At 38.7% G+C, this 26,695-nt stretch overlaps 1 protein-coding gene across 1 annotated transcript; it reads right to left on the reverse strand.

The window, feature by feature from the left end:
* Nucleotides 1-15,510: 15,510 nt before the first annotated feature.
* On the reverse strand, nucleotides 15,511-26,637 carry coq9.L (coenzyme Q9 L homeolog). Its single transcript, NM_001095651.1, is given in 9 exon segments — nucleotides 15,511-15,655; nucleotides 16,377-16,430; nucleotides 18,990-19,145; nucleotides 19,787-19,891; nucleotides 20,126-20,210; nucleotides 20,394-20,536; nucleotides 21,338-21,473; nucleotides 22,730-22,889; nucleotides 26,549-26,637. Coding segments are annotated over 9 exon segments (954 nt in total). The 5' UTR covers nucleotides 26,628-26,637; the 3' UTR covers nucleotides 15,511-15,619.
* Between the last annotated feature and the right edge of the window lie 58 nt (nucleotides 26,638-26,695).

Raw genomic sequence — 26,695 nt, forward strand, 5'->3', positions numbered from 1 at the left:
GGGTAGGGATAGTGTTTTTTTAATAAGGGGTATATTTCTCCTTTAAAGGTAAGTAAGGGGTAGCCTGATAATCATATTTATATAATTGGTGCAATATTTGCCATTCTATAAAAGTGTTTCTATAAGCTTGGTTATCTTTAATTTCAGAGCATTAAATATGTTTTCCTTAGATTCTGTAGTTATTTTTAGATGTATATTAGTATATTTGCTGATTAGATAAATCTCTGTAACCTGGTACACTGAGACCATCGTTTATTTTTGGACAGCAACATAAAAAAAATGAAAATGCATCAAAGTAATGAAAATATAATGTACTGTGGCCCTACACTGATGTGCTTGTTTTAGAAACACTACTATAGTTTATATAATAAAGGTGCTGGGTAGCCATGGGTGCAGCCATTCAAAGCTGAAAAAAGGAGTAAAGGCACGTGTTTACATAGCAGATAACAGATAAACGCTGTAGAATACAATGGGATTTTACAGAGCTTTTCTGTTATCTACTATGTCACCTGTACCTCTTCTCTTTTTTTCAGACTGAATGATTGTCCGTATGGCTACATAGAAGCTTATCTGTATAAACTACACTAGTGTTTCTGAAGCAAACACACCAGTTTTACCAGTGTAGGGCAACACTGCATTACATTTTAATTCATTTTAAACACTTTTTTAGTTTCTGAAGAACAATTTTTGGATTGTTTCTTTTCCAAATGAATTGTAAAAGTATTGAGCAAATTCACCATATCGTAGATGCATTTAGGATAGATCAACGTTTTTTAGAAGGCAATCCTTCCTTTTAAATTTGCAATGGTGCATTTTTCTATTTATTTTAAAAATATGACATCTTTTTGTTATCATTGGAGGTCATTGAATAGAGCCAATAAAGATCTGCCAGAAGTTATATACCTAGATTTTTTCTTTTCGATACCTAGTTGCTATAGGACTTTAGCAGAAGAGAGGCCTTATATATTTATTAGTTCATTCTTTCACTAGTCGGCCCTCCTGTCAGTGTAGACGTATGGGTTATGTGTAGGTTGATCTCTGGAGGCTGGACAGAAGAATTGGTTCCTTGGTCCCTCCCTCTGGATATATAGGCTGGCTCCACCTCTGTTCTCCAGTTCTTTTGTCCTGCCTTGGAGGTAAAGGATAGAAATCAATCTTCTCTTCTATTTTATTATTTTCTTTTTATTACAGCTTACTACAAAGATTATGGAGGCATGCAGAGCTGTCTTCCAAAACTATTATACTATTCCCTCCTTGCTGGCAGTTTGCAGTAAGTGGAATTATAATCCGGCACCCCTGATAGTAACTCTCCCAAGAATGGGGTATATGGACAAGGTATACAGTGCTACCGATATGCTCAGCAGAGGCGTGATACTCATAGCCACCACAGGATAGGTATGCAGAGTTACCTATATACCTATCAATGTATGGCATAAATATGGTCCAATAAGTATGCAGAGCTACTGGGGTCTCTGAATAAAGCAACTGTATGACACTTTATTATTAGGTATGCTAAGCTACCTACAAACTTAATTCAGCATCTGGGCACACAAAGCTACACAGAAACTGCTGATCAAGGCCCCCGGGGAACACAGCGTGCTGGTAAGAATCTGGGTGCAAATAGCAACACACGGCATTTCACGCAATGCAGAAAATGCCATCTTGGTAATGGGCGCAACTTAACTTCAGTTTTTGGCGCATCGTAATGACGTCATTGTGCAAAGCCATTTAGTTCGTATTCCAGAGCGCGTCTTCTCACTAGCTGCATTAGAAACAGTGCAGCACCCGGGAAACACCAAACCTGACCAGATCAGAGGTTGCATATCATTGGGGCCAGTTGCTGTGAGCCCCGCAACATTGCAGTACAGCGATTAGCATTTATACAAGCTATAGTAAGATAAGCATTATCGCTACACAGCAATGGAGAGATCCAACTCATTAAAGGATCTAAGGGAAGGTATTCAAGCTGCAAAATCTGTAAGGAAGTCAGCAAGGAAACCTGAAAAGTCGGTTAAATGCTGAAAGTGTAATATACTCTCAGAAAGTCTGAATCCACATACTGGTCTGATTGTAAACCTACTGAGTCACCAATTCTACCCCTCGGGATATTACAGTAGAGACTAGTTTTGCCATTGTATAGGGACACTGTAATGATGAAGCCCAATCTCAGGAGGGCACAGCTACCCCAGCAAGGGTCAATAAACTGTAACTAATACTATATCTACACCACAACTCCCCCCACAGGTAGGGGATTTTTTAGAGTGGATAAAGAACACATTTCAACCTTCCACCCCTCATCAACAGGCCACCAAGCGTAAAGCACATGACTCTCCACCTAATATTTCTGACAGTGAGGAGGGACCTTCTCCTAATATTGATGCAATTACATTTCATGATTCTGAGATACAGGCATCTGAAGAAGTTGACTATGATACTCATAGTTACTCAGATCTCAAACAAACTACTTTTGCCAAACCAGATATTGCCGGAAAGCTACTGAGAGAGATGATGGAAACATTAGAGATAAAGGACGAGACTTTCACAGTCTCCAAAGCTGAAAACTCTGGCCTTTCCCATGTTCGATTCCATCACTAAAACTATTGATACAGAATGGGGACAACTGGATAAGCGGTGTATCCTAACCAAACGTTTTTACTTACCCAGTACATGAAGAACAGCGCAAGGTATGGGATAAACCACATAGAGTAGATTTAGCCATCTCTAGACTCTCAAAACAAACTACCCTTTCCGACTGAAGAGGCAGCTTTCAAAGACTACATGGATAGAAAATTAGAGTCCTCTCTAAAAAGGGCATACACTCAAACAGTGGAAATCCCACAACCAGCTACAGCAGCAGCAGGATTAGCCAGCACAGCAAAACACTAGGCACAAGAAATAACATACAATCCACCAGCCTCAGCTCAAGAACTAGACGAGGACATCAATAGGCTTAACACTGCTATTTCTTTCTTAGCAGATTCAGCATTAGAAGTCGTCTGACTAATCTCAAACTCTACGGCCATTCTACGCCCAGAAGAGCGATATGGCTGCGCCACTGGTCAGGTGATACTGCCTCAAAGAATGAATTCTTAGGACTAAACTATACAGGAGAATACTTGTTAGGACCAGATATCAAACAAATTATCACAGATGTCACAGGTGGGAAGAGTACCTTTCTTCTACCAGGTAAAAAAAGAAGGATTGACCAGCCAAACAGATGAACGACTAGGCGAACATGGGCCACACCAAATCGTAATTTTCGCTCCTTTCATTCACCTACACAAATTCAGACCACAGTGCAAACCAACCTCAGCCTGACCACCCACAACAGAACCCAGCACCCAAAGTAGGGTGGCGCCTGTCCAGATTCCTCTCCTGCTGGGAAGCACACATCACTGACAGTTGGGTTCTCAAAATTATTCAACAGGGTTACAGAATACATTTCACCCCACTCCCACCAAGACATTTTGTCCCATCGGTTGTACCGTCACACAAGCGACATGCCTTACTCCAAACAGTCCATGCAACAAGTAGGAGCCATTACTCAGGTACCAGACCATCAAAAATTCAAAGGATTTTATTCCAACCTTTTTCTGGTGACAAAAAAAGAAGGAACATACCGCCCAATCCTAAACTTGAAACAATTAAACAAATGTATTTACAATCACAAATTCAAGATGGAGTCGGTCAGGTCAGCAATAGCTTTCATGAAACCCGAATGCTTTATGACATTGATCAACCTACAAGATGCGTATCTTCATGTTCCCATGCACCCAAACTCCCAAACCTTCCTCTGCAGTCGGAGACCAACACTTCTAATTCGTGGCTCTTCCCTTCGGACTTTGCACAGCGCCACGAGTGTTCACAAAAGTGCTAGCACCAATGACAGCTCATTTAAGTACTATGAGGTATTACCATACCTAGACGACCGCCTGCCAAAAGCACAGTCTCACAGTCAAGCAACCAAGGACACAGCTTCAACTCTACAGGTCCTGACACAACTTGGGTGGTTAATCAACCACCAAAAAAGTATACTAACACCTTCCCAACAAATACGCTTTTTAGGCCTACAGTTCAACTCCAGATGTCAAACAGTACAGAAGCCAAACTAGAAAACATAATTGACAGCAAAGTCAAGTCAAAGAAAACTTTATTGTCATCTCAGCAGTATACGAATACACAGTGAGTCGAGACGACGTGGCTCCAGCTAGTACATATCACAAAAAGGCACTTAAAAATTACACAATTAATATGTTAACATGAAATGTGCAATATATAGGCAGAAATTGGATATATACATGTGTAAACCTTTAGAATTGTGCAAATAAATTAACAGTTCACAAAGTTAAGTTCACAGTTCAGGTGTGTCTGGAATGTAGTGGGAGGGCAGGCAGTGAGTTGAGGAGTCTGATAGCTTGCGGAAAAAAGCTTTCGCGCAACCTAGTTGTTCGGGCTTTAATACTGCGAAAGCGTCTACCGTATGGGAGCAGCGTGAACAGTCCATGTGAGGGGTGTGTGGAGTCCAGGGCAATGCAGGAGGCCTTTCTTACACTTGTGGAAGATGTCCAATGATGTTGCCAGCTGCTCTGACAGTCCGCTGTAGACTTTTCCGGTCAGCAGAGCTGGCACTACTGTACCAGATGGAGATGCAGTTCGTCAGGACGCTCTCTATGGTGCCCCTGTAGAACACTGTGAGGGTGGGAGGTGGAAGGCTGGCCCGTTTCAGTCGTCTTAGGAAGTGAAGACGCTGCTGAGCCTTTTTGGTGATGGAGGCGGTGTTGGTGGTCCAGGTGAGGTCATCAGAGATGTGGAATCCCAGGAATTTGGTGTTCTTTACTGTCTCTACTGTGGAGCCGTTGATGTTGAGTGGTGTGTGAGCAGGGAGAGTTCTCCTGAAGTCGACGATCATCTCTTTCATTTTATCCACATTCAGTGACAGGTTGTTCTCACTGCACCAGACTGCCAGCTGCTGAACCTCATCTCTGTACGCAGACTCGTCGTTGTGGTTGATGAGCCCTACAACATGTGTCATCGGCGAACTTGATGATGTGTTTCGAGCTGTGTCTAGCTATGCAGTCATGTGTCAGCAATGTGTACAACATGACAAGCCTCCTAAAAAAAACCATAACTCCTAGGGTTCATGGTGGCAGCTGCGATTATATGTGTCTTCAGAGAAAAGTATAGCAGCTGAATAAAATCTAATGGCTTATAAATCAAAAGGTTGATTGAGAGTCGTTTAGGTGTTTCCTACAGATCTTATCTTATGAGATCCTTTATCACCTTAGTAAGAGAAATTAAGCTTGATGTCAAAGGTTGTTTTGAGAAACAACAGTATTAAGCAAATGGGTCAAAAACTGAGAAATACAATTGTTTAAATATTTGTTAAAGGGGTGTGTTCACCTTTGAACATCTGTCCAAATATAAACAGTCTGTGTCATTAAAAGCATTTTACTTAATCATCTTTATTATTTAAAACAAACTATTTTTTTAAATTACAGACCACTTTAGCTACACATCAGAAGCGCTTACGTATTTTTCTGTTCTTCACTTAGGGAGGGGATCTCTGACACCTTTGTCTGTGTCAGGTGATGAAGGCCCAAGGAGGAAGTTCTGGACTGAAGAGCTACTGTACATTCCTTTCCTCTCCTGCTTCATTTGCATGTCTTCCACGCAACTGGCTGGCAAGCTTTTACATAAGAGAATTAATTTCATTATTTACAGTGAAACCTCAATTTTACAAGCCCCGATTTTCCTGCATTTTATACTGTTTGTCTGTTGCATCACTAATATATAATGCAGGATACATTTCCTGATTTTACGTTCTCCTGGATTTTACACCATTTTGTTCTGGTCCCTTGAAATGGGGGTTCTATTGTACATTATAAATCTGTTGCCAGTCTTGGTTAGTAAAACATTTTTGGTTTTTCCATTTTACTACAAATTTAGGTGATGTTTCATTTAATTCCATTATTTTTCTTTAGATGAATGATAGGCTTGTGAATTTGGGGTAAAGACATCAATACTCCTACGTACACTATGCTAGTACAGACACAGAGAGTGTTGTGTGTACATGCACAAGTACACAATTTAGAAGAAACATTGCTGGAGCAAAACCAAAAAGACACTTCAGATATAATCAGCCGGTAAATTTGTAACATCTAAATTTGTAACAGTCCATCAACTTTTTCCCTGCCTTGCTTGAACCAGGGACCTAGGTATTGATGAAAGCTTGCATTTTATTCTCTGTCTTTAATCTGTGGCTAACACAGTACAAAACTCTGCTACATATTATATTCTAGTTCACCTGTCTGAGTGTAGTTCTATCAAAACTTTATTGGGATGGCTGTAGGGGCCCACTGGCACCTTACATTGGCCCCAGAAAGTAAACACATATAATAATTATATTCTTCTTCCTGATTATATTCTTATTCCTGATTTAGCAATCAGCATATTTCCTGGATCAATGATGTTTTATCTATTAATACCAGCAGGGCTGCCATCAGAAATCACGGGCCCGTACAACAAAATTTTCTGGGCCTCCTGTTCCCCACCGACACCACAGGAATATCAGCCCTAAAAACGGCAAACACAAGTTATAAAAAGCCATTGGTGTTCAGGGCCCCCCTACAAGTTTAAACAAAATCCTTGGTGGTCAGGTACCCCCTATAAATTAAAAAAAACAAAAACAAATTGGCGCCAGGGTCCCCCATAAAAGTTTTAAAAAAAAAAACATTGGCGGTCAGGCCCCCCTACAAGTTAAAAAAATCATTGGTGGTCAGGGCCCCCTATAAGTAAAAAAAAATTGATGGCCATGGTCTCCCATAAAAGTTTTTTTAAAAACATTGGTGGCCATTTTCCCTTATAAAAGTTAAAAAAAGACTGTGGCCAGGGTTTAAAAATGAATAAATAAAAAAAAAGATCATTGGTGTTCAGTGGAACTTACCTTCAAAGGTCTTCTTCGTTCTCCTCTTCTTCAGGTCTAATCAGAGGCTTTCGGGTCTTTTCGCGGCTTTTGGGTCCAATCGGAGCTTTTTGGCTCTTTCCCGGCTTTTGGCTGTTTCTGTGGCTTTCGCTCCGAACGGTGGCTTTCGGCTCTTCGGAGTTCAGCTGTTTTCGGAAACTTCGGTCAGGTTTCGGCGACGCAAGAGGCGCCTGGCTAAACCAGAAAGTTCAGCTAGGCCGAACCACCCCTTAAAACACCGGGCCTGATACAGCTATGCCCCCCTGATGGGGCCCTTACCAGTGACATTTTACACCATACAGTTATTATCATCTAATTATGGTCTATTCTGTTATTAGTTATATCTGTATCTAAACAGATCATATATAACACAAGGAAAGTTGGCTAGACCCTAGGACAGGAGAGAAATTAGGACCTACTCCAGGTACAAAGTTAGGTCCTACTTTGGCCTGAGCTTCATCTCTATTAAGTTTATGGTGACGGGCTTTTGTGTGCAGGGTGTACTTGTGGTGAGCACCGATGAGATCTAGTGAGGTAAAAACCAGAGACGGGCTTGTGGAAAGTGCCAGGAAAATTAATAAAGATGGGTGCATGGAAGGGTAGCAAATGTGGTGTCAGCGATGAAGGCCAAAAATAGAGGTAAATGGAAAATACCAGAAGTATTGTCCAATGGAGAGAGCCAGAATTGGACTTTTGGTAAAGGGTCAATGTAAAGAGACAAAAATAGGGAGCTGGTGGAGAGGGCCAGTAATGGTGAGTGTCAACATAAGGGGCTGATGGAGAAGGACAGAAATGGGGGGTGGTGGTGAGGACCAAAGATAGGGCCAAAAGAAAGGGTCAGATGTAGCTCATCAGAAATGGGGGAACAATGGTGCAAGCCAAAGGTAGGGGCTGGTGGAGAGGGCCAGAAATAGTTACTAATGAAAATGGTAGGCCTGGGCGATGGCAAAAGTTAGGGACAAAAAAACCCCCTAAATATAGGGCTTAGTGATGACAGCCATAGACTGATGAAGAGACCAACATTTAGACCCAGAGATAGGGGGCTAATGATGAGGGCCAAAGATAGGAGCAGATGGAGATGGTTAGAAATGATGGACTAGTGGTTAGGGCTATGGATAAGGGGCCAATGGAGGGGACAGAAAATGGCGGCCAGTGGTAAGGGTCAGAGAACCTCAGATAATTATAATAGAGCTGAGGGATAGAAGTTTTCTATGAAGAACTACATGCCCAAACAAATCACAATCTAAATATCTGTTCAGGGGGTCTGCTGCTGTCCCTCAACTATCCCCCTCCATGTCATTACCATAAAACATCTGTTTCACATTAACATATGATTATAGCCCCATAGTATGCAGGTTGAAGTTTCAAATTTGGGGGATGTCACTCAGACAAGGAGGGGAAGACCTCTTTACTTTCATAAAAAGTGTAATGGTTCTTTGCATTACAGGCGATTTTTTTTTCTGTACTGATTTTAATGGATAAATAACTTATTGGATTTTTTATTTTTGACTCTATGTGGTGTTCCATGCTACATACAAGAGCAGTTCTTCACAACAGCCTACCAGCTCCCAATCTGTGCTGGGTTCCTTTACTAAATGGGCAAAAGAGGCATCTGCACAGGGCCCACTGTATTGGGCAGCAACAGGCAAAGCTGGACAGGTTGCCTAGGGCACCACTATGCTCCCTGAATGCATAGCCATCTTGGATTTTTCACAGTGGAAAATGGAAAAATGGAAAGCCAGGCAGGAAGAGAGAGAGAGCATGGGGGAGCACAAGGAAAGAAGAAACTCTGCTTTTGTTATTCTGCTTGTGCAAGCGAATTATGCTTTCTGGTTGTCCGAGGAGAAATAGTATTTAACACATGTTTTCATTAAAGGTTCTGAACCCCAAAAGGGTATAGTGAATACTGGCAGCTGCACATCACTCCTAGGATTTTGTGATTTGCATCAGAGCCCATCTCCATTTCTGGCTCCCAAATTCCACTTGTTTGCAGCTGTACATATTTCAAAAAGGGGAAATGCATGGGTGTTAGGGCTCATTTGGTTCCCATTTGCTGGGGGAGGTGCTGTTAAAGGCCTGAAAAGGAAGTATGTTCCAGTAGGTGAGGTAACGGCCAAGGAAATATTTGGAATAGCTCAATGTAGATGTGAGGGAAGGATCAGAGTAGTAAGTAGAGTAGCCAGAAGCTCCAACAGGGAGGGTTGCGTTAGGTGGGTTAGAACCCTGTGTGTAATTTTAAGCCATGTGAAGGACAGATTTGCCGCCATTATTTACCTAGAAAACCAGCCTAGATAATACTTGTACAGGTACAAGGTACTGAGAAACAACCCCTTTTTTTTTAATGCCTACAATTTTATTAATTCAATATATTAAAATAGGCTGTTCAATAGGCTTAACAAGCCAAGGAGCTGTTTTTATACAAATGAGATATAAGAGCCAGAATATAAGAGTAAAGGGAGAAAAATACTGAGATTAAATAACTGCCCCATGGTTATAGATAAAACAGGATTGTATTAATTTAACCTGGCAATTCTCTGTGATTGATTTGATATAGCCAGTGTGACTGGGAATCATGCTGTTGTACAACTATATCTCAAAGATATTACAGTCAACTCCAGAACATGTCCATTAGGCCAAAAGAAAGATACTTTGGATCCATTATGCCAGAATCCAACAGTAATCCATGGTGGCTGCCTTTATTATAAAGTCAATGATCTGTTCACGTAGGGGCAAATTTATCAAGGGTCGAAGTAAAAAAATTCGAATTTCAAGCAATTTTTGTGTACTTTGCCTATCAAATAGGCCAAAATTCTATTTGAATTTGTAAAAATTTGACTATTCGAATATCAAAAAAAACGTTGACATTCGCCATCTAAAACCTGCCGAATTGCTGTTTTAGCCTATGGGTGACCTCCTAGAACCCATATGAAGTCATTTGGTGGACAATCAATGTTTATTTTAAAAAAAAACTTTGAATCTAAGTAGATCGAATACAATCTTACTTTGATTGGAATACAGCCTATTCACCCGCAGAAAAAAACTTTGATTTTTTTTTTAAAATAAATATCGGTTAGAACCAATTCAGGATTCATTTTCTGCAAAATATAGGTTTAACCAAATTGTGCCCAGCCACACTGAATCTGATCCCTCAATGTCATGTGACTAAACTAGCTATTTGTTTCTTTTTTTAGTTTTGCTCTTTTTTATATGCAGATCAAATGAGACCTGATTCACAAAGTCAATGTGTAGAAAATTGCTGGAAAAGTTTCTGGTAATGCCTTGGTAGTGTCAAGACCGACATCAGGAATCATGGGGCTGCAAGTGTTAGCAGTGTGCTTTCCCCAGTACTGCCCAGTTTTTAACTCATCACTTGGGCTCCAGTGAAAAATAAAAATTGTCTCTGCCCACCCCTGAGCCTCCTCAGTCACTCTTAGTATGCCAAAAACCCACGTCTGATCCACTCAACCCCATCCCAATCATTTAAAAGCCCCACCCTTCACTACCCATAAATCACATTTTTACATCACATGGGCCCTCAATGCAGTGCCCACAGTTGTGCCATGATGGTAGCCCTGCGTGGAGTGTGGTTGAAAATCTTTAGCTACCGTGGGGTCCAAATATAAATGAAGCACATATTGTAATTTCAGTTAAGCAAAAATCCTGATGGATCCAGGAACCTTTTTTTTTATTATCCTTGTGTTTTCATGCCCTATATGGAAGCCCATAACATTTTATTTCTTCATATAGGGAAATCCTCTACAACTTATTTACCAACATGAGACTCATTATTACTCATATCCTCGTTGTATCTCTGTGGCCATAATCCATGTTCCCATGAGTGTAATTTTTTTTATTGCCAATTCACCTTTAAATTGCACGGTACTGTACTGGTATTCTCTTTGGGGCAACCATTTGATCAACTTGCTTCAGTAGTTTCTGGGATGGTATAATATAATATATAATATAGATAATATAGCAATACAGAGGACAATTTAGTATTATTTTAAAATATCAATAAAATGTAAATTCTGGAAATTGAGGTTCAGCTGTAGTTACAGCATGAGATTCTTAAGAGACGTATAACATATCATACAAAAAATCTAGTTTGCTAACTGTAATTCTGTAACACTGCAAATAATGGTTTGCTTCAGGGGTGGTTTAGACTGCAGTTTCCTAGCAGTCTGCACTGACCGATGTATCTGTCACAATACAGTACTCCCATCCTTATATTATTACTTTTTCATATATACTGTATCATCAAGTCATTTTAGATCTGAGGTCATTTTCACTTTACATATTTCTACTGTGTGATATATTTGTGCCATAAAAATGATGTTGTTTCACAGAGTAGAAAGCTTAAAAAATATTCCATTTAGTGCTTTAGAATAAATATGTCTTTTATTCGGTGGAGGCAAATCCAGATATCCAAATGGATAAAACTGCACAATAAAGATAAATATGAATAAATCAGATTTGTGAATTAGTTAAGGGCCAGATTCATGACATTTTTAGAGAGATTTGAGTTTTTATGCACAAAAACTTGAACTTGAATTAGAGATTCAGAAACTCGAATGTTCGAAGAAGTCGAAGGCGAGAAAAACTAGCAAATTCATGTAGAAGTCAATGGCAGTCGTGCTAGGCAAAATGTAAATGATTTTTAAGTGCTTCTGAAAGTTGGTAGAGTCGTTGAAAATGATTAGGAGAATGTGTTTCTGTTCTTTTTAATCAATTGAGTTTTTGAGGTTTTTAATAAATTGGTGCACGTGTGTTCATTTTATTTATTTGTTTTTTATAAAGAAAAATTTAATTTTTGATAAATATGCCTCTAGATGTGTTGTACATTTCAAGAAAAGGGGAGATTACTATTACTCTGTATAAGTTACTCATTTTATACTCTAATTATTGGAAAGATGATATATGAATGGGAAGTGTAACCTAACAACATTAAGAGGGTTATTTATCAAGATCTGAAAAGTTTTCAAATTTTTGTAAAAAAACTACTCTAACTAAATCCGCACAGACACCCCATCCCCTTATTTATGAATAAATGTTTGTGATAATGTCTTGTGTGGGAAAAAACTTGATAAAATCATGAAAAAATCCATATCGTACAATTTTTTGGGATTTGCCGCCCCAAAACCGTGACTTTTTTGGATTTGGCGCCTGAAACCACCAACTTTTTTCAGATTTGTTGCCCAATACCACAAAATCTTTGGATTATTGAATGAAACCCTGTGCAGATCAGGATATCACACAAATAGCAAGTCCATGCTACATCTCTTGGCCTTAAGTAATGTAGACCACTCTAGGGAGAAAAAAGTGTCTTTAAGGGGCATATTTATCAAGGGTCGAATTTCGATTTGAAAAAACTTTGAAATTGGAATTAAAAAAGACCTACCGAAATTAAGTCAAAGGTTTTATTTGGTCGAATAGGTCAATTTTTGATCTAATAGGTATTCAGCCGAATTCGAATTGTACGAATCGAAGAAATAGCGCATTTGTTTCAAGAGGGTCTCTGGATTTACCTTTAGCCATGGTCTCCATATATTGTAAAATTTCTGTAGACATCCCCTTGCTACATATGTCAACTTGATCCCACTGTGGGGTTGGGGCAGTAGGCTCATCCATTTTATAGCTACTAGTTTTTTGGTGTAAAATAGCAGTAACCGCATTAACGTTCTGTTTTCACTAATTGAGATTAGGTTATCTACTAATCCCAGTAATTATACCTCAGAAGACAAGAGGTAACAACAAATGTACTTCGCTATTTTAGACCAATATAACTTCCAAACCAAGTTAAAGAACTAATGTTTGGATTCTGGGAATTTAGGGCAGTTAGAATCAGCTCTACACCATAAACCTGTCAGTTGTAAGGTTTGATGAATAGTTCTGGCTTGGACCATTTGTCCTTTATAGATATAAGAAAGCTATACAGATCAGAAATGCATTGTCTGATTTTCTAATTGAAAAATCATAGTTTCACATTTATTTCTCACCCTGATGAATGCTGCTGCTTAGGAGCTCATCGGTATTTTATGATTCTAGTAGGAAATGCACATTTTTACTATGATGAAGTGCAACAAGATCTTTAATATGATGGCAATTTGTATATTTGCATTATTCTTTAATATGAGTAAATCCATTAAATAAAACACCAGAAAGAAATAAAACACAGAAAACAGGGCAAAGCAGATATTTAATATCACAAGATCATCAATGTTGTATTTCTATGTGCACATGGCAATTACGCTCCTGAGTGAAAATAATGAATATGAATTGTGTTATTAGTTGTTAGCAATGCACTGCGCAACATTATGCTCAAAGCTCCACAACAGAGTTGATGATCCAGATGGAGGCTCTCAAAAAGTGTCATCCATTCACAGTTTACCCTGTTTGACCAACATCCATACACCCACAGCAACACAGTAATTACCACCAGGATCATTGGCACCAGGCCCGGATTTGTGGGGAGGCTACAAAGGCCCAAGCCTAGGGCTGCACAATTTCATGGGCAGCATTCCTCCCAGCCACATCTACTGGATAATTTCTACTGGCAGCACATTTTTCACAATTACTGTACTTACATCTCCCACATGCAAAGTAATCAGAGCCAATGGAGTCAGGGAAAGTGAGTACACATGCCACTTGAGAGGGGGGGCAGGGGAGTCGACAGACAAGGGTCGGCCTAGGGGCACTGGAAATACAAATCTGGCCTGATTGGCAGATGAAGTGCTATGCTTTGCCACTATTAACTTTGAAGTAAATGACTTTCACATGGATGGAGTAACTTTAATGCAATTTCAAATGCAGCTCTGACGACAGAAAAAAAAACACATTGGCAAATCCTTTTCTTACATATAGTTTTTAGAAACATAAACGTATCTGTGTCTCTTCTCATTGTAACATGTTCATGTGAAAATGTAAACATTTTAACCCATCAGAAAACAGACAAAGTAGGAAATCCTTGTTCCATTGTGCTAAATAGATCAGATCCTCTTCCTATAATCATAGACATTTGTAGAAAATTGAGCTAGAATGACTAAAATGATAGATAAAATAGACAGACATGATGGAACCTACAAAACTGTTTAACTAAGTAGCATGTGACTATGAAATGTGTTAAAGGAAAACTATACCCCTCACCCAATGTAGGTCTCTATAAAAAGATATTGCATAAAACAGCTCATATGTAAAACCCGGAAGTTATCTGAAAGACTTTTTTTTTTTCTCATTGAAATATATTAAATGTAGATTGGAAGTTGAAACTGTGGAATGGTGGGCCTTCTGGGATCTTTGACTGTGGCACACCTGTGGCTTAAAGCAAACATTATGGGGTTTAAAGGATGAGAAGCTGAATTGATTAGGGGTGCCAGTAGGAAACGCAATCTTCATTGAATTCAGTTGCTACATTTACTCCCTGGACTGTGGGAAAACAGCTGGTGAATTCCTAAAGCAGTGTCCCATTGCTGTGTTAACTGCAGTTCTCAGGCATCAACTGCTAGACTTGGGCATGTGCACTATACAAAGATCTTTTTTTTATTTGGTATACTGCTCATGCTCAAGTCTAAAACCTGTGCGGCTTTAGAAAAAACCTAGCAACTGAATTCACTAGAGAATGCCTGACATATTGATACCCCAGCAAATTCAGCTTTCCTTGTCCTAAGAATGCAGAATCTGTAGTAATGTATTATTGTGGGGTTGTAGAATTGTTATTCCATATTCTTACCAAAAAATGTTTTCTATCTGTATTAGTGATGTGTCATGTGGCCCAGCTTTATACCCGCGGGTTTATCCAACACATGCACAAAGAATTCAACCTAAATGTGCGCCGTTTCTGGTGGAGTTATAGACGCGTGCTTGCCTGGTCCCATATGTGACATCAGAGATGTGGGCGGGTTGGGGCTGATATATACTGTAAATGGAAGCAGTGGCACATTAGGGTCGGGTGCAGATCAACAATTTGTCAACCTACACATCACTATTCTGTATCCTTGATCACCACAATATAATTTAGAACATTCCTCCATAGAACATGGAACTTAGTGGGTATAGATTTGACAGATATAAGGGGTCATTTACAACTCTGGGGTTGCTGCTATAAAAAATCCAGTGCTCCTTGCAGTTAGTGGCATCAAGAGCTGCAGCCCAGCACTGTCATTAATTTTTGTATATGGCCTAACACGGACCACTCTCTTTTCAAAACACGTGTCTGAGCTCTGAGTCCTGCAACTACAGTATTTGCTCAATGTTTCACTCGGTGGGCAAAGTGCAAAAAAAAGGGTAAATTGCAGCCTATTATTACACTCTTCCCACTGCATTGTACACATCCTATAGACCTTGCCTCTGCTTCTTCTAGTTGTCAGAAGATTCCATTTACCTAGTTGGCTGTGTAGGTTTGGAAATACAGTTTAATACACATTTATATGGTACATATAAATGAAAACAGACATTTTCATTTCTAAATCTAGTCATTGACCAAACAAACCAGAATTAATCTTGCTCCACACACATCTGCTGAATGAGCCATTCAGTCTCAGGGGATCAGTCAATGTACAAATAACTTTATTACACACAGTAAAGTGTCTATTCCTTACACAACCAGCTGATAAAGATGGACATATGGAGTGTGAAGATGTCAAGCTTTGGTTACACACTCATTCACCGGCGCTGGTTCAATCCTGTTAAATTCTTTAACTGGAAGACAAAAGGTACAAATCAAAATAGCAAACATTCCACACTGCATTTTATCTCTCTCTCTCTATATAGCTATACAACCAACAAATTAATTGGCTCAGACCAAATATTCTTAAAGCATTGAGGATAAAATAGGTGCCCTTGCTATAGCAAATAAAACCAAACCTCAAATCATACTGAGCCAGTGCTTTCTTCTATAGGTGATATGATTATAGTTCAGCAGCAAGAACACTGCAATTTGCATATCACGTGACTAGATCATAGGTTGTAAATGTACATTAAAAATACAAAGTTGATCAGACTAATGCTGATGAATTACGGTAAAGCTTTATTGTTTACCAAACATCAAAAGTGCATAATGTCCATTACTACTGACGCGTTTCATGCTCTTTGGCACTTTCTTAGAGTATAGGAAGTGAGGAAGTTCCGCTGCCAGGGAACACAATGACGGACATGTGATTGTCCTGGACCAATCAGCACAGTACTGGTAAGAAAGCTGTATATGTAAATGTACATTGCTCATAGAATCTGGAACGATTATTAACTTTTTATTCATTAGGAGAGGGACTCTCCCAAATTGAGTGGCTGACGCGAAAATGTTGACAAACGAAAGAAGAAAGATAAGAAAGTAATGTGCAAATGTTTCACTGGGTGCAAAAATTGGATGCGTTTGTAAAGGTCACCAATGTATCCCTTAGGGGTTAAAATAAAAAATACTTACTGTAACAGCAGCTCCCATCAGACCCTGTATCACAGCTTCTCCAGTAGATGCCACCTAAACATAGATAGTACATTTAAAAAGATCAACAAACAATAGGCAGTTGCTGCTTTCCATAGACCAGGGAAAAGAAACCATAATGTTATAATTTAAGTTTACTGGTGGCTCTTGTGAGCAAAGTCCATTGGGCCTATGAAACACATTTTGACTGTGCTCAAATGGCAAACAGCTGTGGTCAAAACACCTCTATCTGCATGTTATCACTTCCCTCCAGATATATGGAAATGTTTTGTATATGGCAGATCACCACTCAAACACTTAAAGGAGAACGAAAGCTTAACTAGCATTTTTTGCTGTAATAATAGTCCCCCATACAATGAAGTGAATCACTGATTTAGTTTAAAGGGATACTGTCATGGAAAAACATGTTTTTTCCCCAAAATACATCAGTTAATAGTGCTGCTCCAGCAGAATTCTGCACTGAAATCCATTTCTCAAAAGAGCAAACAGATTTTTTTATATTCAATTTTGAAATCTGACATGGGGCTAGACATTTTGTCAGTTTCGCAGCTGCCCCAGTCATGTGACTTGTGCCTGCACTTTAGGATGGAACTACTTTCTGGCAGGCTGTTATTTCTCCTACTTAATGAAACTGAATCAGTCTCAGTGGGACTTGGCTTTTACTATTTAGTGCTGTTCTTAGATCTTCCAGGGAGCTGTTATATATAAAAAAATCTGTTTGTTCTTTTGAGAAATGGATTTCAGTGCAGAATTCTGCTGGAGCAGCACATGTAACTGATTCATTTTGAATTTTTTTTTTTCCCATGACAGTATCCCTTTAAGTTTTAACACATTCATTTTCTCCTAAATCTATTCCTTGAAGTCCTTTTGCAGCTGCCATCATTGTGATCAGGGCCGGAACTAGGGGTAGGCAGAGTAGGCACGTGCCTAGGGCGCAAAGCTGGGGGGGCCTCAGGCACATACTTCCTCTGTCGCCTACCCCAAGTCCGGTTCCCTTCTCTGCCCGTTTCTTCACGCTCTTTGCGCTTCTGCGCATGAACTTCACGCATGCGCACTATATTGAAATGCGCGCATGCGCACGCGATCGTAAATTTGCGCAACGTGACACTTCGTTTTTCTAGTGGACAGATCGGCTCAGCAAGGAGGAAACTCAAGACTTAGGAAGAGCATGCGCACAGTGCACAGACAGCTATAATGCAACACACTTCATGGTTTCTGTACCAGCCCAAGGCAACCAAAGCATTTAGCAGTAAAGATCTGTGTCTTCAAAGATGCCCCAGTAGCTCCCCATCTTCTTTTCTGCTGATTCACTGCACATGCTCTGTGCTTCTGTCACTTACTGAGCTGAGGGAGCCACTCACAATATACAGTACACATAGAATATAAATGTCACAATATAAGGCTGATTAGTAATTAATACAGATAATTACTAGATGGCAGCAAAGAAAACAATGCAATTAGCATCAGAATTTAATAATCAGCCTTGTAGCATCAGCTTACAGGCAAATCTTATTTTGTGCTTGATAATTTGCAACGACCCCTAAGCTTAGTTTCTCAACAGCTTCTCAGAGCCCACTGAGCATGTGAGTGTCGCAGACACTTTCCAAGTTGGTGACCCCTGTGACAAGTTTGAAGTCCTGGATCATTGCTGCTATTGACAAGCTGAAACTTTAGGCTGGTGCAATAAGTTCAGTATTTAAAATATGGCATTTTTAGCCATATTCATTTTTAGGGTTTAGTCCTCCTTTAATGTGAGGATGGGTCAAGAAATTGTCAGACTGCGCATCAATTATCTGTAGGGAAAGTTGTGACAGGGAAATTGCCGAGCACAGCAGTGGTCAAAATACAGCATGTACCATTAACTCGAACTTCTATGGGGCAAGATAATCAAAGTTATATGTATTGGATGTACTACAGTGACATTTTCCAACAAAACCACATCAAGATTTTGCTAATGGAAAAAACATAAATCTAAGCAACTCTCCAATATACGTTTATGAAAAATGTAAAAAAATGTATTAAGTTATTTGTAAAAACAATTGCTTTTGAAAGCAGCATTTGCTTAACTCCTAGCTGTCACTTTTTAAACAACGTTGCAAAAGTATTAGTTCCCAAGGTCGTAAATCAGCTGCCTTGTCTTACAATGTATGAACAGTCTGAGCCATCAGGGCAGAGAACAGAAAGGGACAGACAAACACTGTTTTCAATAGCAATACATATACAAATAACTTGTGTGTAATGAATGTATACTGCCGAGTTGATTCGAATTATATTTTCTTTTATTAAGAAAAATATAATTTTTTGTATTGACATTCCCTTTAAGACAATCCCCTGCTTGTTCACAGCATTTTATTTATCACTGGAAACTGTATGAACTCCATTGTTATACAAATATATAACTATAATGGTAAATGAAATAGGTAAGCAACCCTTTGTAAGAAAAATACTAGAACTGTTTGGCCAACTACACTGGAGTACATACTTCACCTGCTCTCTCCTTTAGTTTGACCTAACTACACTGCAGTATACACTTCACCTGCTCTCTGTCTGCCCTGCATTTGAAAACCATTGTTTTTGTATTAACTGAGTCTCTACCTGTTTCAAAGAGTCTCCCATTGTCATGGCCTCAGAAATGCGGTTTTCAAGGAATTTCCACGTGTCTTCAAAGTCTGGAGAAGAATCTTGTAACATTACTAGCTCAGTTGTGTTATATATACCAGTCAGCACTGCTCGACGTGTGTACCAGCTAACCTGTTCATAAGAAACAATTATAAAGAATGATAAGAGATACAAAAAGAAAGTGTTTAGATTCCATAAATTTAAAGAAAGAGCCCAGCACTGGAAGAAATCTGATTTACTAAGGATCTGATTTAGAAAAGGACATGTGATCATGGCAATACGGTATCCCATAGATCTGCAATAAATGGGGAACTCCAAAAACCTGTTTTCGCGTAATGAACAAAAATGGACTTCTAAACAACTTTCCCATATACATGGATTTGTGTGCTTTTAGAACTATTTGTGAATGTAATTGCAATTAAAAGCAATGTTTGTTTATCCTTTTCTGTTCTTTGGCTCTCACTCTTGGAATAATGCTACCTTATTTTAGAGATCGGAGCCAGACATACAGAGAATACAAGAATCTTACATACTTTTAAGAGCAATTTACAAATTATTTTAAAATTGTTAAAGGTTTTAACTAGTGTATACTGGAAAGTTGCTTAGAAATAGAAGAAAAAAATTAGTTAACCATTAATGAGTATTTTACATAGTTTTCAGATGACAAAAATAACCCAAGGGTTTTACTCAAGATATTCTCAGGTAATGTTTGGCTGTTCAGATTTTCTCTAAGTCATTTTATCTGTATGAAGGAAAAGATAACCAAGACTTACATCTGTCGATTGATCTCCTGCATAATGCCAAATGTCATCTACCATTGCAGTGAGCAGCTTTAGGCTGGAAGGAATATTACGTGGGAGCAGTAGCATCCCCAAAGCCTATAAAGGGAACATATCATGCTGTCAACACTTAACACTTAAGACAACTCAAAACACAAGTGGATTCAAAATTAGAGACAGACATAAAAGATCATTAAAGGCAAGGGCACACATAGCAGATTGTCGCCTTTCCTCTGCAGGTGTTTTTTTTATAGAGATGTAGGAAATTGCATTCAATCTTAAGTGTACACCCCATAGTTTCATTCACAATAGCTAAAAATGTTCATTTCTCACCTGTGGCCAATGTTCTATATACGGGATATGCATCCTTAAACGAGCTTCAACTGCATCTCTCAAGAATTGAGCTGTTGGCTTCTTCCTACCACATATGAAACATAATTACAACAGAATTGTACAAAAAAAAAAAAAGTTTATGATGAATGATTGACCAGTAATATGTACTAGTACAGAAGTCCACCTAAAAACACTATTTAAAACACATATATACACAGTCAGTATGATATGCCAATATATTCGGCTAATAACACACACATACACTTACTCAGAAGTGCCTAATTGGACCAGTTTCTGCTCTTTTTCCAAAAGTTCAGTCAGTTGCAAATTGCACTGAGTAACAAAGTGTAGGATAAGCTCACTGCCTCCATCCTCAAACATTCCTGCTGCTGCTGCCGACATATCCAGGGACTGTAGAGAGGGGAAAGAAAAATCAAGTGAAAGCCTTTGATCCATACGGCAGGAGATAAATAGTGATTAAAAAACAAGCAACCTTTGTAGTAAACCACTGCTCCTATAAGCTTAGCAGCATTAAAGGTCAAATTTAGAATTCATGTGAGAAACTCACATTATTAAATTTGAATATACAAAAAAAAAAAATCAAATATCTTAAACTCGCACAAATTTTACCGACTTGAAAACTCGAATCAAATTCAATCGATTTTGACTAAACTTGATTTTAGTTTTTTTGTCTGAATAAAAATCCCATGTCAGGCTACTAACATGTCCAAATTGGTACCTGGAACTCTCCCACTGACTTATACATGAACTTGGCAGGTTTTAGGTAGCGAATAGTCAAGTTCGAATTCTTAAAGGGCCAGAGTGTAAGAAATCTCGAAGTTCAAAATCGAATTAAAACTCGAATCGAGTTTGGATAATTCACAATTCGAATTTGAGAGTTTTGAATCTAAAATTCGAATTTCAATTTCACTCTTAATAAATCTGCCCTGTAATGACAAATGATACTGTGCCTTGCAAATTGATTTATTATTCTTATTCTCAAGAAAGGCTAGTGTAACAGATGAAATATGAGCTTTGCATTAAATTAATGTTTTTAACCAAGATAAGACCTGTGATTTCCTTTAGTACATGGCACCTCTAGTTATGTGCAGGGCTATATACTGTATATATATATATATATATATATATATATATATATATATATATATATATACACACACACACACACACACACACACACACACAGATTACCTTAGCGCCTTCAGCAATTGCATCTGCTGACCAACCAAAGTCAGGTACAAATTGTAAAGCTGCAGAGAGGATTTGCTGCTGTAACTGCTCCTCACTCTCATAACCTTCTGATTCCTCTCCTGCCTGGTCTGTGTATCTGGAAGATGCAAGAATTCAATACAACAGAAATTGCTTTGGGCACAGTTGTGCAAACATAATGCTCTTAGAATCACTGCAAGTTTCTTAAGACTATCATTTACAACCTATATACTTACACCAGGCTTTACATCAGAGCGGTCGGTATAGATGCAAACCACCAAACCAGCCTTTAAGCATGCAATCCAAGATATCAGTCTTGGAAACCTACCTCAAATATGTTTTTCATAAGAAAGAAAAAGGTAAGTCTAAGCAACGTTATAATATATATTAAACACTTTGGTGGCTGAAGTTAAAAGCAGTTCATTTATTTGTCACTTTTCATTCTCTGAAGTCAGTTCTCCTCTAGCCAAGGCTCAAATTCCCACAATGCCTATCATATTTGTTCACCGATCTGTTAATCAGCTGGCTTTCAAGGGTCAGAACCAGCAATACAGAGAATGCAAAAGGACAAATATTGATTTAAAAACAGTTACAAATAACTCTTAAACCATTAAAATTATAGGTAGTTTTTGTTAGATAAGGAGTTCTTATTATACTTAAATTCTTGTTTCAGCACAACTGTTAATAATCACACTGAACGTTTTCTATTATTAAGTATATTTACATTCAGCTGCGGCTTCCTCTCATTATTGATTATTGGAGTATCTTGATATTGCATTATGTCTGCTACTGTATTTTCTTCTCATTGACAAAACAGGCTGGACATTTTATTTTAAATTCAAATAAAATTTATTGATGGGGAAAGAAACATTGACAATGTTTAATCAATGTATATCTTACAACTGCTTAGAATTACATTTTGTTTCAGTATGTAAAAATTCCATGCAACACCTATAGCTAAATCATGATGCCACTGTCTAATCAGATCAGGCTCATGTTGTGGTACAATGCAGTTGTTTCACAGCTGATTTTCTTCGTCTAACCCTCAGTCTAAATTGCCTTGAGGACTATGTTGCATTAAATTGATGTATCCCCACGACTCTAAGCACCGGGGTGACAAACTGTACACAGAAATAATCTCTTATATTAAATTGGCCTGGGCACCTTCTACTAGTATACTGTATGTATAACGTTATTTATAAAGCTCTGCATGGATACGCAGCGCTGTACAATCTTACAATTCATTAGTCTGAGTACTTTGTACAATTAGTATACATTCAGAGGTTTCTCTGATTGCTAAGATAAAATTGCCAAAAAATCAAGCATTGCCACACTATGAAATAAACAAAAATAATAAAAGATTAGAAAAAACACCTGGGGGGAGGCTGCTTTTGCTGATATTGTTCTTCAGCATGTCCTTGGGTCTCTGCATGTGTGGAAGAAGCCGAAAAGGGGGGCTGCCTTTGATCTTCCGACCTCAGTGCTGATGAGACCCAAAATTTCCTTGGCATGAGCAAGAATGGCTGCATCAGAACTGGAAAAAGGTTATTGTCAGATATGGCTGATAAGAATGCAGAGACCATTTTGGCATAATCCTTATTCTTACAATGATTAGATAACTCCCACCTACCAATAAGTTAGGTTTATTTCTATTGTTGGTTGTGCCCACTAGCCTGCATATATACAAAAACTGGTAACCATGGTCCTTTGTTCATCCCTTGTTCCTTATCCTATTTACACCTTTCAGTTGTCTTGTTCCATCTCCTTTCTAATTACAAAAGCTATCAAGAATGACCCACTTCACCATATATATCTCTCTCTGTAATGCCCCATTACTAATAATCAGCATTCAAAAACCAGTTTGCACCTTTTCATGGCACAGCCTTGCGTGTTTCGTATCCTCACTGATACTCAATCATAGGCCTATGTGTGTGGAGGACTGGTCCTTTGAGTGCCTGCCTATTTGCATTATGGTTTGGATCCACTCCCTTAGCTGAAGTTTAGGGGCAGTGCATCTGAACATCCTCCTACCATACCACCCAAAATTTTGGAAAATGGAAAGAGGAGCAAAAAGAGTTGACCATATTTTGACCATGCCCATTTTCTGGCTAATTACCATGTTCATTTTACAAAATTTAGCAGGTTATGAAAGTTTGAACACATTTCTGTGGTTTTTTTTCCCTGTTTTTCCAGTTTTCCTAATGAAGGTGAATTGCCCTTTAAGCTGTGAGTCTAAGTTCTCCCAAGAGACATTTTAATCTTAATTGTTACAATTACTAATTTGCCTTTTTCAAAATTTACAAGTTACAAAAGTATCTTAGTGCACCTAGTGGCTGTTCTGGGCTCTCTGCCAAAAGCCAATTAAGTTTGAAACATTGTATCTTTTTCTGGCTGTTCAGTGCAGGAGATTAAACAAATGTGGGATATTTCAGTAACATGCCAGGACTGCCCTGCTCAAAACGGGACAAGTGGGAGGTATGCTATACTGGGGGAGTCTACAGTATGTTCTCTGTTGATGTATTAACATCTTCAAATGGTTCAAGGGACCTCTGCCATTGACTTCTATGTGACCTTGACAGGTTTTAGATGTTGTATTTTCGGATTCGAGGTATTGTCAGGGTCTTGAAAAATTCCAGGTTTTTTTTAGACGAAAATGTGGGGTTTTTACCAAAAAAAAATCAACTCAAACCTTGATAAATAACCCTCCAGGTGTATGGTGGTACAATAATCAAACTTACAGGAGAAAGGCACTGATAAGACTTCCCACTCAGGCAAATCAGACAAAGTACAAATTTTGTTATTAAATAAGCATGCCTGATACAGTCCCGTTTTCTGCTGTGTGTATTTAGCTATAGATTGTGAAGTGTGGGCTAACCCAAAACCATTGTGAGTTAGGGTTGTGTGTAGGTCAGACTGGGTTTCGGATGGAATCAAAGGTGTACATAAAAGTAGTATACAGAGCAAGAAGGCATGGGTACAGGTTGGGTGTGAGTTTTACAATGGCAACATTTTGCAGGTTAGGGTGGGGTGCAGTTTAAGGGTTTGCAGGTTACGTTTGGGTGTAGGTTGAGTTTGTCCTGACCTGCACATCACATCAATAGACTGCCTATGAGTAAGTGCATACAGCAAAAAATATGTAAGGCTGTTTTAGGGATGCTTTTCTAATAAACACAATTTTTACTTTATATTTTTGTGAGATATGCACTTTGTTAGAGGACCAATGACATCAGAAAGTGAATATATTTTATTCACATTTAAAGTTTCTAAAACAGTTGATCAAGCACTTACAAATAAACTTTTTCTTGGCAACAAATGTCTTACTTGTTACTAAAAAGGCTTTCATTCTATAGTCCTGTAGCAAGACACCAATGGTATTTGACAACTCTATCTTCCAGTGTGAGAAATGTCATGTACACAATATATCTGTTATGTGCTAAGAATTGCTGCCCCCATGGCTACACTGCAACATCTTTATACAAAACATAGTAGTCTTTCTGAAGCAACACACATTTTTACCAGTACCAGGTAACAGTACATTATATTTACTGTACATAAAACACGTTTATTTAAAGGACGTTTACTTAAAGGGCATCTTTAAGTAAGCAACTGTCATCTAAAGTTATAGCGACAGGTGCCCTTCAACATTTGCAATGTGAAATGTTCCTCTCTATCTATTTAAAGGGCAACTATCACATCAAAATAGTTTCCACCACCTAGAGCTGCGGGCAGTTATCTGCTTACAATGGCTTAAAGGGATACTGTCATCGGAAAACATGTTTTTTTCAAAATGAATCAGTTAATAGTGCAGCTCCAGTAGACTTCTGCACTGAAATCCATTTCTCAAAACAGCAAACAGATTTTTTTATATTCAATTTTGAAATCTGACATGGGGCTAGACATTTTGTCAATTTCCCAGCTGCCCCTGGTCATGTGACTTGTGCTCTGATAAACTTCAATCACGCTTTACTGCTGTACTGCAAATTGATTGAGTGATATCACCCCCTCCCTTTTCCCCCACAGCAGCCAAAAACAAAAGAACAATGGGAAGGTAACCAGATAGCAGCTCCATAACACAAGTTCACAGCTGCCTGGTAGATCTAAGAACAACACTCAATAGTAAAAACCCATGTCCCACTGAGACACATTCAGTTACATTGAGAAGGAAAAACAGCAGCCTGCCAGAAAGCATTTCTCTCCTAAAGTGCAGGCACAAGTCACATGACCAGGGGCAGCTGGAAAATTGACAAAATGTCTAGCCCCATGTCAGATTTCAAAATTGAATATAAAAAAATCTGTTTGCTCTTTTGAGAAATGGATTTCAGTGCAGAATTCTGCTGGAGTAGCACTATTAACTGATGCGTTTTGAAAAAAAAAATGTTTTCCGAAGACAGGATCCCTTTAAGTAGCAGTTGGAAAGTCAGCATGTCCGTTAAATAATAAAGGGCCTAAATACAAATATGAACAACAGAAAAATAAGAATACCTATAAAATTTTTCTGCTTGCTGGATTCAATAACCCTGAATACCTGATAGCATTTGAATATGAAAAGGGCAAAAAAGGCATAATAATAATAATTTGAAAACCAAGGAAATGAAAAACTATTTTAATGTTACTTAGAATAGGTCTATAAAATGTATTTAAAGGTAAATTACCAGCAATTACCAGCTAAAAAGTGGAAAGCTGTAGATCATTGGAACAGCAGGGCTATTAAATGCCACTAATAATTCAGTTCTGTGATGTACATACATCTGTGTGCATATATATATAGTTTATAGAAGTGTTTCTTAAGCGTTTTCCCTGGGGACACAAAGAAAGTCAAAGAAGCCACATTATGACCCAACTTTGGTTTAGTTTACCACAGTGAATTATTTGATTATATATTATTTATATTCAAATGGCTTGGACTCATATATTCAAGATTTATAACAAGATCTTGTGCTGAACTACAACACTCCATGTTGCTCCGCCAGCATTAAAAAACCAGAGCACTAGTGCAAGACTTAATTTGGCATGTGGATAGTAATCACAAAGGTTAACCACTTGTTTCCGTGCTTGGGGCTAAAGAGTTAATGAATTGCCCGCTTTAACTTCCGGTCCGTTGCCCTTCAGGTCACCTTCTTGGTGCCTGCGCCCTGTTCCCGCTCTCAATCTTCCCACTTATCTATCATTTCCCCTATTCTTTCTCCTCCTCACCGGGACGTCGCCTTGCCACCATTAGCAGAAGCTGTCGCCCACCAGCACCTTTCAGAACCCTTGTCACCGAGGCTGCCATCTTGGAAGCTGGCAGCTACGGGCGTGGCTAAGTGTCATAGTCGCCAGCTAATGGGCGTGGTATCCTAA

The sequence above is a fragment of the Xenopus laevis genome, chromosome 4L (genome assembly GCF_017654675.1).
Source record: "Xenopus laevis strain J_2021 chromosome 4L, Xenopus_laevis_v10.1, whole genome shotgun sequence".
In the NCBI taxonomy this organism is placed as follows: Eukaryota; Metazoa; Chordata; class Amphibia; order Anura; family Pipidae; genus Xenopus; species Xenopus laevis.